The sequence below is a fragment of the Ascaphus truei genome, chromosome 11 (assembly GCF_040206685.1).
Source record: "Ascaphus truei isolate aAscTru1 chromosome 11, aAscTru1.hap1, whole genome shotgun sequence".
NCBI classification, from domain to species: domain Eukaryota; kingdom Metazoa; phylum Chordata; class Amphibia; order Anura; family Ascaphidae; genus Ascaphus; species Ascaphus truei.
In genome coordinates this window covers 46,729,492-46,742,519 of record NC_134493.1, presented here as the reverse complement: position 1 = coordinate 46,742,519, position 13,028 = coordinate 46,729,492, and the positions used below count along the sequence as shown (strand labels likewise).

Sequence of the window (13,028 nt, the reverse complement as noted above, 5' to 3'; positions counted from 1 at the left end):
AAGAAAATATTTTACTCCGTTAGTTATATTAATGAAAATCCTTACTAAAATTTAAAGCCGCAATCCAAGCACCTCTTATTTGTTGTACCCAGGATTGAAGCAGGGGGGCTCCGGAGCTGAACCCTATTAATTTCAGCTGTGGGGACCCCCTGCTTCCGGAGATACTCACCTCCATAGGGAGTGCTGGAGCCACTCCAGCAAAGCTAGCTGGGCTTTAATGTTTAAAACTCATGCGTCACGCGGGCCAATAGGAAGTCCAACCTAATGACACCGCGGCTTCCTATTGGCTCGCAGGGTGCGGGAGCTTTGAACAGCAGCCATCACATGATCTCTGGTAGCCGAACAGAGCGTCTACCGGAACCTACTACGGAGGTATATATCTCCGGAAGCAGGGTGATCCCCCGGACCTCACATTAACGGTGTTTAGCTCTAGAGACCCGCTGCTTTAACCCTGGGTTAAGAAAAAAGAGAGCATGGGTTGCCGCTTTAAGGAGGAAGTGCTTTAGTGTAGAAATCGGTATAGAGAAACAGTAATGTAGAATGGCGTGGTCATTTTCATTAGTATGGAACAGGGCATGAAATGCTGTATCTTTGCGCAATTCAGGTTTTAATTCCGGCGGGGGTGGCGAGAAGGAATGTTCCTGACCATTTTGTTTTCCGGCTGCTGAATAAATTCTTTCAGTTGCTTAACAGTAGCCAGTCGCCGGTCTCTGTCGTCTTCCCGGGTAATCCTCCGAAGAAGATTCGACAGTCGAGACTCATCAGAATAAGACAGTGATCGATCTACAAGAAAAGGAACATGCAGGGAATCAACATTTAAAAGGATTTATTAGCTACATCAGTGTTTTTCAACCAGGGAACCTAGGAAACTTTGGGTTCCCTGAGCATCACTAAAGGATTCCCTGTAACTTTCAGGTCATTTTAAAATTGTGCCAAATACAGAAGAATTTACAATGCATCTGATCTCAGACGCGCTATTAGAGAGGGTTGGGGTTCCTTACAATGCATCTGATCTCAGACGCGCTAGTAGAGAGGGTTGGTGTTCCTCCTTATAATGCATCTATCTCAGACGCTATTAGAGAGGGTTGGGGTTTCTTATAATGCATCTGATCTAAGACACACTATTCGAGAGGGTTGGGGTTCCTCAGAATTTCACATAGGGTTCCTTAACCAAAAAAAAGTTGGAAACCAATGAGCTACATTATAAGGATGCCGGAAGATCCGGAGGTTTGGATACCAGAAAAAACATGTCAAGATAGCTTAAAATAGACTTGTGCATGAGAACAAAAACATGCAGTTACATTTTGACAAACGTCTCAAAGAGATCAGAAGCTACAAGCTGCTTTGTTGTCGAGTTGTTGGAAATGGTGCTGAGGAATCAAGCAGCTGACCAGTCCAAAACATGAAACTCGGCCAATAACTATCAACAAAGTTGGCACAACTTATCGGAATGACAATCAGAATATCAGTCAATACATTAATAAAACGAATAGTGTGGAAACAAGCTTTGTGCAATATATATTAATTGTTTGGGTGTCTCGTGATGTACCCTAAACTATTCATAATAACTATATTTATGTTGGCTTTCGATAGGAGTAGCAAGGTATTTGAATGCGTTGACCACGTGATATGCCAATCTGAAAAGAGCGAAACAATCATTATGGACAATAGAAGATTTAGCTAATGATGCAGTTCCACTTCCTCCCCCCCCCCCCCCAAACCAAACAATGAAGTGACCCAAACCAGTAAGCAGCGGTTCCCAACGCCAGTCCTCAAGGGCCACCAACAGGTCAGGTTTTCAGGATACCCCTGCTTCAGCACAGGTGGCGCAATCAGTCCCAGCTTCAGCACAGGTAGCTCAATCAGTGGCTCAGTCTTCAACTGAGTCACCTTTGCTGAAGCAGGGATATCCTAAAAACCTGACTTGTTGGTGGCCCTTTAGGAGTAGAGTTGGGAACCACTGAGTATGGGATAGAACAGCATTTCTCAACTACCGATGTGCAGGATTCACGGTTTTAATTATTTTCGTTTTCCACAGGACTAAACCAGGTGCCCAATTTACTGGCATCCAAACTATTTGCTGCTCTATGCAAATGTGAGAAACCCGTGTATAGCTCGTCATCTGACACGGGTGTGAGGGCTTTTTGCGACACAGATTTAAAGTAGAACCGGCTGCATTGCGTTTTTACTACAGGTTTGAAGCAGGGAAACTCCAGAGCTAAACTGTATCAATTACATCTCCGGGGACCCCCTGCTTCCAGAGATACTTACCTCTGTAGCGGTGCCGATTTCTCTGCAGGCAGGGAAATAGTGTGCCTAAAATAATGGCGGTTTAAATATCCCGCATCACACGGCCAATGGGAAGCTGTGACAGGGACATTTAAACTTCAGAGATACTGGCACCGCTACAGAGGTAAGTATCTGGAAGCAAGGGGATCCCATATTTGAAATGAACACAGGTCAGTTCCGAAGACACCGTGATTTAAAAAGAGATGTGTGTGTGTGTGTGTGTGTGTGTGTGTGTGTGTGTGTGTGTGTGTGTGTGTGTGTGTGTGTGTGTGTGTGTGTGTGTGTGTGTGTGTGTGTGTGTGTGTGTGTGTGTGTGTGTGTGTGTGTGTGTGTGTGTGTGTGTGTGTGTGTGTAGAGGTATTTGTACCATGTTAGCCAAGCTTAATCAAAACGAATAGACTATACCGTTCTGTGGCTAACGAAATGCTTTTATTTATGCAAGCTTTCAAGATGATCAGTGCATCTCGAGAGCTCGCACAAATAAAAGCATTTCGTTAGTCACAGAACGGTATCGTCTATTCGTTATATCGTCTATTCGATCGAGATAGATCTAGAGATATACACATACATTATTTAAGTTATGGTGGGAGAAAGGCGACAAAACCTCCACCTTTAGCATATAGCCAATAAAGAATGCCACTTGTGAGCACATTCACATGTTTAGACAGGTCTGCAACCCTGCCTTTCAACATTATCACCTAGCATACAGTGCTTCCACTGCAGCAAGGAATTCTGGGAAATAACATGTAAATGAGCACACGTGTCACCTTTGAAATATATTTTTACATGGAACCCGTATAAGCAAATGCATCAAATTTATTCTGACCCATTATTTCTTCACATTTGGAAATTACACCTCCAGACAACCAGGACCGCTATGGGCACTCGGATGGCGCCACAGTATGCCAATTTGTTCTGCGCAAAACTGGAAAGTTACTCTTTCCAATTGTCACTTGAAACCCCTTACATACCTGCAGTACATCGATGACATCCTCCTGATTTGGACCTCTGGTGAACAGGACGTCCTACAGTTCCATGAGAACTTCAATACGTTCCATCCGACCATCAACCTCAAACTCACCCATTCCCCGGACGAAATATATTTCCTAGCCACCACCATTACTATAAAGAACAACCAACTAAAGACTTCTGTATACCGCAAACCTACAGACAGAGACAGCTATTTAAGAGACAACAGCTTCCACCCCACACACACTAAGGCTGCGGCCATGGTGATCGTGACGGCGCGCATGAGGGCGCATTCGGCACGATCACATAGATGTGCCTCTATGAGGCCGTCTATAGAGTGAGCAGAGTCACCGGCGCTCACGATGCAGGAGGGAACAGAAAAATCTGTTTCCACGCGCGGTAGCCGAGTCACGTGAGCGGTTTGCCCAATGAGGGTGAACCAGCTCCGTGATTTCACGGTCACGCCCCCTCTGCATGCAGGACACAGATCTCTCCTGCTGCAGGCGGTGGGGAGAAGCCGAGTGAACGCTTGGCCGCAGCCTAAGCATGCATCTATAGTCAAGCTATACGATACAATCGGATATGCTCCGACACAGCAGACAGAGGCCAGGGGATTACAGCCTTGAGATCAGATTTCATAAACCGTGGATATAACCACAGAATTGTAGACCAGCAAATCCACAAAGCCACCAGAATACCAATAAGTGATCTCCTTGAAGACAGACAGAGACAAGCGACAGGGTACCTTTGGTGGTCACATATAACCCACACTTAGGAGCCCTACGCAAAATCGCCAGGGAACTACAACCCATCCTCCAGGAAGATACAAGACTGCAACAGGTCTTCCCTGAAGCACCCTTATTATCATACAGACAACCTCATAATCTCAAGTAAAGTATTCAACAGTACAACTGAATGAGGGACAAGACCATGCCAGGATGCAAGATGCAAAACCTGCGCAATGCTCCACACAGTGGGCACAATACAAATACCACACAGGGATCGGGAATACAAAATCAAAGGAAGGTTCATCTGTTCCTCCAGCAATGTCGTGTACCTCATCATGTGCATGAAATGCCCAGGGGGCTGCTACAACATAGGTGAAACAGGACAGGGGCTAAACAACATAATGAATCTGCATCGCCACAGCATCACACACGGAACAAGAGAGACAGTCCTGTCGGTGAACATTTCTCTGACTCTGAACATCAGATGAACGATCTGAAGGTGGCCATACTCAAAGGTAATCTTAGAACACCAAGAAAGACGGTTGCATGAATACAAATTTATGCAACTGTTCGGGACTCTTACTGTAGCGGTGGTCTAAACCGAGACTGCAGCTTCATGAGTCACTACCCTGACACAAGAGAACTCTCTTCCCATGAGTGCTAAAGGCCATGTCTATACATACTGCGCTCTATGATTGCACACACAGCTGTCTCTTACACATACATATGTACAATGTAATTCTATCCCTATATACAGTACCAATAGGGACCATATAGCATCTACACACATTAATAGTAATGCAACACCCTCTCACATTTCTACACCTACCCACACCATTGGTATACACTCCCACACACACCCCTTTTGTAAAGCGCTGTATACACTGTGGACGCTTTAAAAATGTATATACACACACACACAATTTTACACCAAGTCATAAATCGCATACAGCACAGGGGGGAGGGATAAGCTTCAGTCACAGATACATTTCAAGGTGCACTGTTTTTAAGTGAAACCGCTCTTGCTTTATCCAATGTAACATCGCCGGAAAAGGAGATCAGTGTATCTCGAAAGCTCGCACAAATACAAGCATTTTGTTAGCCACAGAACGGTATCGTCTATTCGTTTTTGATTATTAAGCTCGGCTAACACGGCACAGATTCATCAACATATATATCTATATGTGTGCGTGAATATATATGTGCGCGTGTGTTTTGCTGCAATAAGATGCGTGTGTACCGTTTCACAGCAATAACTTACCCTGCGATTTCCTCATGTCTTTTGTTGCTAAAGCACGATTTCCATGCTGAATAGTGGTGAAATCAGGGGTCACATTATTAACCTTCAGCTCTTGCCCCAACGACTTCCGACCAAAAGCATTTTCTCCAGATCCTCCATCGACATTGTAGCCATCTAGGAAATACAATGCAAAACATGTAATAAACATGCTGCGACAGAAGATATGAATACGAGAGTATACATTCGAAGTCCCACAAATTAGGAAAAGCCTACAGCATTGTGTCTCACAAGAGTTCTTCAGCACTGAAAGCCCCAGAGGCAATTATCCATAGGGCAACATGATTCACCTCGGTCAGAGGGGCTGAAAGGTGATTGGTTAACGAGAAGCTGGGGAATTTGGCGGGAAAGGTGTAGGTTGTTACCAGATGGAGATAAAGCAGGCGTTTAGGGATTGGTTGATGGTGTGTTGCTAGGCTAAGGGTCACATCATTGGCTGAGGAGCGGCAGGTTGGGAGGAGTCAGGTTTGGGCGGGAATTTGGCGACAGAAATATAGGACTGGGGCAAAGTATTATTATCACTCACATGTGAGGAAAACTGGATCAAGATTCCCACCCTTCCCTACATATGTTATATGTCTTAAAAGGGTTATTTCCGAGCATGGTCTCAGGATCGGTTACATGGTTGAGGGTATTTCTGAGCATGGTCTCGGGAACGGTTACATGGTTGAGGGGGTTATTTCCGAGCATTGTCTCTGGAACGGTTGCATGGTTGGGGGGTTATTTCTGAGCATGGTCTCAGGAACGGTTACATGGTTGGGGGGTATTTCTGAGCATGGTCTCAGGAACGGTTACATGGTTGGGAGTATTTCTGAGCATGGTCCCAGGAACGGTTACATGGTTGGGGGATTATTTCCGAGCACGGTCTCAGGAACGGTTACATGGTTGGGGGTATTTCCGAGCACGGTCTCGGTGTAAGGAATCCGCTCCTCGGTTTAATGTTTGCCTTACCTTGCAGACCTGTGCAGTCCCGGAACACTTCCCCTGATATTTACTGCAGCCTGGATTCACTCACCAAAGCAATACTGCCACACGCCCCTTCTGCCATTGGTTCTCTGACCTTTTAGTGTTGCCTTCCCACAATGCTCCCTGCCGAGCATAGTCCTTCCTGGATGTCTCTGTGTTCTGCCATAAGCCTTGTCTTGTCTGTCTCCTTGGTTCCTGAGACTGGCTGCTAGTGTCACGCAGCGGTCTGTTCCTGTGCTGAAGCGGAGTACTCTCCTTGTTGTCTTCAGCTCCCTGATTCCTGTGACCGGCTGCTAGTCTCATGCAGCGGTCAGTTCCTGTTTCCTGTGCTGAAGCTGAGTACTCTCCTTGTTACTTCAGCTCCTTGTTTCCTGTGACCAGCTGCTATATTCATGCAGCGGTCTGTTCCTGTCTCCTGTGCTGAAGCGGAGGTTTCCCTGTGTATCTTCAGCTTCCTGGTTCCTGGAGCCTACTCTTTCCCTAATCTAGAGAGGCCGTGTCCTGGTTCCTGCGCTGAAACGGAGGATTCCCCAGCCCGCTCAGGACTCTTGCGCTGAAGCACTGGTTTACCAGTGCAGCTAGACGGTGTGCTACTCTGGTCTGTCTACCACCTCCTGAGACCAGTACCATGGGCCATGGTCGCCGCACGCGCAGAGGCCACTCCCGCGCTCCAAAGCTGAAGCGGGGCTCTCCTGACTACCTGTTGCCGAACGCCTGCTTGAACAACGTTTATAGAGAGCGTTGATGGCGCACTGCCAGAGAGTCCTGAGAAGATGAGTCAGGAACAAAAAATAGGCAGGCCACTCCAAGGATGAAAAAATGATGTGAAGTTTATTGCATGCTGATAAACGCACAAATGGTGGACAGGAAAACGCACCTACGCGTTTCGTACTAAGTGTACTTTATCAACGTTTACCCTGATGTCTCCAGTCCTGACCCTGGCGTGTCCACCGACGATGCTGTCTTCTCCTATCCTGATCCTGCTACGTACGACTACGAACTGCGCAATCCGGATCAGCCTGCGCGATCTAAGGTCGGTGCTTTTACAACCCCACCTCAGCCACGCGGTCCGACCCAGGTTTGTGGCGAGCACAGTCGTGACACTCAGGAACGGTTACATGGTTGGAGGTATTTCCGAGCACGGTCTCAGGAACGGTTACATGGTTGGTTTGGTTGCGATAGTAATTTAGGTTCCTGGCTGCGAGGCCGAGCAATTGTCATTTATTAAATGTTTCACTGACTGGGAGGCGAGGTGTTAACTTCATGATGTAATGGTCCAAGTTGTGTATTGTTTATGATGGTTTAATAAAGTTGGTTGCGGCACTTACCACCACCATATGTGTGTGTCTGGTGCAAGTTATTTCAATTAAGCCAAGTTTAGTTTAAAGGGTAAGTCCTCAAACAGTTCCCATGTTGTGTCCGTTTATACAGAACCATCTTGGGATATGGGTGCTAAAATAATACAATAAAAAATACATAAAGTGCCATTGTGTGTTTCCCTCAGTAAAGATATAGCCTCCAAACGTTATAGTGACTGCCAAAAGGTAATAATAATGCCAAAGATATTTGCAAATAGAAAAAAATACGATTTATAGGCGAAACCTAGTACTTTATAGTCTGGTAGTACTTTATAGTCTGGTAGTACTTTATAGTCTGGTAGTACTTTATAGTCTGGTAGTACTTTATAGTCTGGTAGTACTTTATAGTCTGGTAGTACTTTATAGTCTGGTAGTACTTTATAGTCTGGTAGTACTTTATAGTCTGGTAGTACTTTATAGTCTGGTAGTACTTTATAGTCTGGTAGTACTTTATAGTCTGGTAGTACTTTATAGTCTGTATACGATAAGTATGGTAAATGACAATTGTTTATAAGAAATGATTTGTGGCTGCAACAATCTTTTGCGTTCTACAACAAAAAGGTATGGTTGGCGTTTCAGAGGTTCCCCCGCCCCCCCATTAGGTACAAGCACACTTTGTACCTTCTTCTTCATTCTGCACATCAGTGTGGACCCGGTTATCATCATACTTTTGTCGAGGAAGCCCGGCTGAATTTGAACTGTGTGATCCATAAGAGGCAGAGCTGCCCCGGTCTCTGGAAGCAGAATATTTTAAATTGTCGTGGTCGGCTAAAGCACTGTCCGATCTACAAAAAGAAATACAATATTAAAAAAAGATAGTTAAAATATCAGATCCAATCTAAAAAGACTGCGCACACCAGAAAAATCTCACACAGACGTGTAGGTAGAGTAGTGCAGAGGTGCTCAACTCAAGTCCTCAAGCCAAACAAACAGGTCAGGGTTTCAGGATATCCGTGCTTCAGCACAGGTGGCTTTATCAGTCCCTGCTCAGTCTATTTCAGCACAGGTTACTCAGTCCCTGCTTCAGCACAGGTGGCTCAGAGACTCAGTCTTTAACTGAGCCTTTGATTGAACCACCTATGCTGAAGCTGGGATATTCTGAAAACCTGACCTGTTGGGGAATGAGGACTGGAGGAAGCTGGGATATCCTGAAAACCTGAAGTGTTGTTGGGCTTGAGGACTGGGGTTGAGCCCCCTGTACCACTCCAGAGGAGCCAGTAAACAAAATACATATATGAACAATTATTTTGATCCAAGGCCAACACGACAATGATTTCAATGAAAAATACATACTGTACTAGGTTGTAGTTTAAAAAGGATAAAACTATATTTCTGAAAGATCAGTTTATTTTGCTGCTGTCTTGACAAGCCAATCAATCTACCTGTCCGATTCACTATGACGTAATGCTTAAAGGTTTGAGCTATCCGAAGGTTATTTGTTAGCACCCCACTGTTCGTAGCAGAAATGATGCTGTGTAATTGTGAAAGCTCAACAGAATGCACACACTGATCAAACTGACGGTGATTTCTGGGGCAAGCTACACTGCAAGTCATCTTTTGACAAAAGAAAGCAGATTATATGCTGTAAGGGTCCATCTGAATGATGTGCACATCATTTTGTACAACGCTTTGCAGTTACTGCTGTACTAATGCAGTAAGGCTCTGCACAAATTAGGTTCTCATCACAGCATAGTTCCAAATTGTATTTGGTGGTTGGTGCTAGTGATTCCATGAAAATGGAAAACCAAGATAGCTTTATCAGAAATTAAGGAGATACTCCTTCTCCGATGTCAGGGGCGGCCAACTCCAGTCCTCAAAAGCCACCAACAGGTCATGTTTCCAGGATATCTCTGCTTCAGCACATGCACAGTCGTTGACTAAGCCACCTGTGCTGAAGCAGGGATATCCTCAAAACGTGACCTGTTGGTGGCCCTTGAGAACTGGAGTGGACCACCCCTGACCTATGTGATGTTCTGGAAGCATGCACAAAGCTAGATAAAAGTGAGGAAGTAGGTAAAGGTGCGCTCAAAATTATATAGTGGTAGCTCCGAACAGAATATATCGGTGAATTTAAACAATTAGCCCAACAGCTAGGAGATTGAGGCTCTAAATGTGAAAAACGTGCAGCTAGTGTAAATTGATGACTCAAAACATCAATGTGAGAGGAAAATGGTGAGGAAAAAATACCAGCGCAAAAATTCACATTATAAATCTTTTGTAATTACTTATCCTTCTTCCCTACATGTAACGTGATTGCTTATACCACCGGGAGCGGGTGCCTTCCTACCGGCGCTACCATCTATCCGTGTGCGGACACTCACCACCCTGTTTAACAATTTGGCGAATTTCTCTTTCCTTGAAAGCTGAGACCCTTTAGTGATGTGTATGTGAATCTGGTAACAATGTATCTCTTATAATGCAACACTTATTTTCCCCATGTAGCACTGCCTATGTGCTGCCTATGCTGGGTGCCATGGTGCCTTCGCCCGTGCCGAGGCATGCGTGGCATCTCCCGCTTGAAGCGGGTGCGGTTTTCGGCCATGGTACGCGCGCCGTCCGTGGGCGTATCTAGGGGCGTGGCAGTGACGTCACAGAGCTGGTTCGCCCTCATTCAGCGAACCGCTCACGTGACCAGCCTGTCGCGCCAAGAAATCGGTTTGAACTGTCTTCTTGCGCAACGCGCGACCTATCCCGCTTCCGCACGGTCTGTGGTACCATGGCCCCAGCCTATGTAACGGACACACTACCGTTAGCCGTTTGTTTTATTATATGTTTTTATAATTACTACAGATTTAATATACGAAGCTAGACTTAGAAAATCTAAAGTACTAGTCTCATTATTGGAATGTTAGTTAGGATACCAAAGTAATGCAGTGTGATGCATTGCTGGTACCATTGTTAGAGACCAACAAGATTCTAACTCCGAAATCAATGATGATATAAAATTGCAGTGTAAACTAAAAATACAAGTTTTCAACGGACAGTCAAAAAATTAAATAAAAATACTGGCTGTCCATATGCAAAAAGACACATCGAGGTAAAAAAAGAAAAACAGGTTAATTTTTGTAAGAGGGTTTTATGATACTGCAAACAACCAATGCATTTTTTTACCTACATCATCCATCGTGTTGTTTTTGTATAAAAGTAGGGGAGACATCCATAAAATGGCAGATGTGTTTTACATGAAGGTGCATCATTTAAACAGGGCAATCTGCTTTATACTGCAATTTGTTGCACAATACTGTACCAGTACACATACAGACCAAATGTTCAGGTCAAAGGACTTCTTACCCAATATTTTGGACATTCATTGATGTTACTTCTTACTTGAATTAGCTTGTGATTAAGGCGCTTTCTTGGTCTCTTTTTGTTTATTTTCTTTTAAATATTTTACCAGAAAAGAGATGAAATTAAATGTAAATATTTTCTGTGACAAAACACACAATACACTAAACTAATCAACAATCAGAAAGATATAACTTGCAAGAGTGGCTTTTCAGTTTACCATTTTGGATGCAAACGTACAGTGCAGCGCTCACTGCAAGCAACGAAGGGCCCAGTGAGGAAGCTAATGATTGCATGGTACTAAAACCTCACCGATGCATCCTGCCCCGGAAATTACAGCAGCAAATTCAAAGTACTCTCCCTTCGCACAAACTAGGAAAAATCTATTTCATTTTTTTTTTTTAACTTCAATTAAATAATCTACTAGAAAGGCTGTTTCTATCAAATGATACATGTCCTAGTATACATACAATGAGCTTTTCAGGCACAAGTCCCTGCCCTGCAAAGCTTACAATCTAATAACTGAGTAACGCCAGACGAAGTGCCTTGCCCAAGGCTACAAGGAACCGACACAGAGGTTCAAACGAGGTTCACCAACTACAAAGGAGCTGCCGCTGGACGTCTCCTTTATAAATGTAATAGTGGTGTTACTTGCTTTAGAAATTTTTGAAAATGGCAGTAGTGCCTGTTACATAACAATATACATCAGTGTAAAGCTGCAGACCAAACAATATCCTACATGTGTTTTTTTTTTTTAAATAAATCAGTTCTGTACTATGAGAAAATACTTGTAGCATTTCCCCCCCCTAAAAACCCCACCCAAATGATATTTTTAATGTATTATAATGTAACAAGCATGTCTTGTTTCTATAGCAACCATTTACAACATCACATCCCCTTCCTCTTCTAAAACAGGCTCTGGCACACCCCTTTTTGAGCCCTGCCCTCTCTCTAGCAGTGAACCAATTGTAGCTAGTGACTGCCTGGTCACATGATCTTCCTCACCAAACGTTGCATCTTTGGTCCTCTTCTGCTGCACTGAAAGCCATTTAGTGAACCCCCGCCCCCCCCGAGGCGAATCTTCGCAGATCGAAAGTCAACTTAGCTAATTACTTATCATTGCGTGAATTTTATTGATGCACATATTAAAGGGGGCGGTGTGGGGGGGGGGGGGGGGGGGAAATCCAGCAGCTTGGACTGCTGCTTTAAACTTATGGAAAGTTTATTGAGATGGTCTCATTTAATTATTGACGGAATATGTAATAAACAGCACGACAGATGTGTGTCGCTTCTTGTAGTTGTCTATGACACCAAAAGTAGTTGAAGGGGCGAACCATTTGTAATACAAGTTTGCAAACCACACCAAATCGAATGATGAGCAAGTTACAAAAATTACAACTCTTCGTGAACACAGACAAATTCATAGAACATTACTACAAGATGTGTTTGTGTAACATGTTGTGAGGATCAGCACAAGGCCCTGCCCCCGTCACACATCTTGCGACGTCACCTACGACGCGCGCCTGCCACAACCTGGGCCCAGGCACCGCTGCAAGGGCAGACACTGCAGGGACCGTTCCATGTCTCTGCCCCATTGACGCATCACGCGACGTCACAGGTGACGCACGTCAGCCACAGCCTGCGCGCAGGCTCCGCCCCGCTAGGAAGACTGACACCGCGGGGACCCCCTCCAGGTCCCGCCGCCATGACAACAGGGGAAGCGCACACGGAATACGCGCAGATGCCGCATGGACACAGGCACTAAGGTGTTAACGGGATCACTTATTCCCCAGCTGCTACAGGCTCCGCCCCTGCCTATCACTATACAGCGTACTGATGATGCTCACTCCCTGCAGCCTTCCCATTGGCTCTCCTTTATATGCTCAGCCAGCCCCTTGGCAAATTGGCTGAGCATAAACTTTCTTGTGTGTGTACCGCCTTGCTTCCTGTTGCCTTGCCTTGTACCTGCTTTGTATTTTTGACCTCAGCTTGCACCCGGACTCCCGACCCCTGGACCACAGCTACGGACTCAACTACTCCTCTCTCTACCCCTGGAATCTGGCACCGCATCAACGACTATCCGACCTCCTCCTCTCCTTGACCACGGCAAGTACCTAGACCACTGACCTCTCCTAC

The 13,028-nt window shown here is 45.1% G+C and overlaps 1 protein-coding gene across 3 annotated transcripts in view; it reads right to left on the bottom strand.

Annotated features, from left to right (window-relative positions):
- Positions 1-13,028, bottom strand: part of SMG1 (SMG1 nonsense mediated mRNA decay associated PI3K related kinase) — a 108,299-nt gene that overhangs the window by 82,117 nt on the left and 13,154 nt on the right. For 2 of the 3 annotated variants that reach the window (XM_075566070.1, XM_075566068.1), the window contains exons 2-4: positions 8,229-8,392; positions 5,248-5,400; positions 647-783 (exon numbers count right to left, since the gene is read on the bottom strand). In XM_075566070.1, the coding sequence (XP_075422185.1) occupies positions 647-783; positions 5,248-5,263 (153 nt within the window). In that variant the 5' untranslated portion in view covers positions 5,264-5,400; positions 8,229-8,392. Of the gene's footprint in view, positions 1-646; positions 784-5,247; positions 5,401-8,228; positions 8,393-10,898; positions 10,986-13,028 lie in introns of those variants that run through there. The other variant, XM_075566069.1, reaches the window with a different exon arrangement.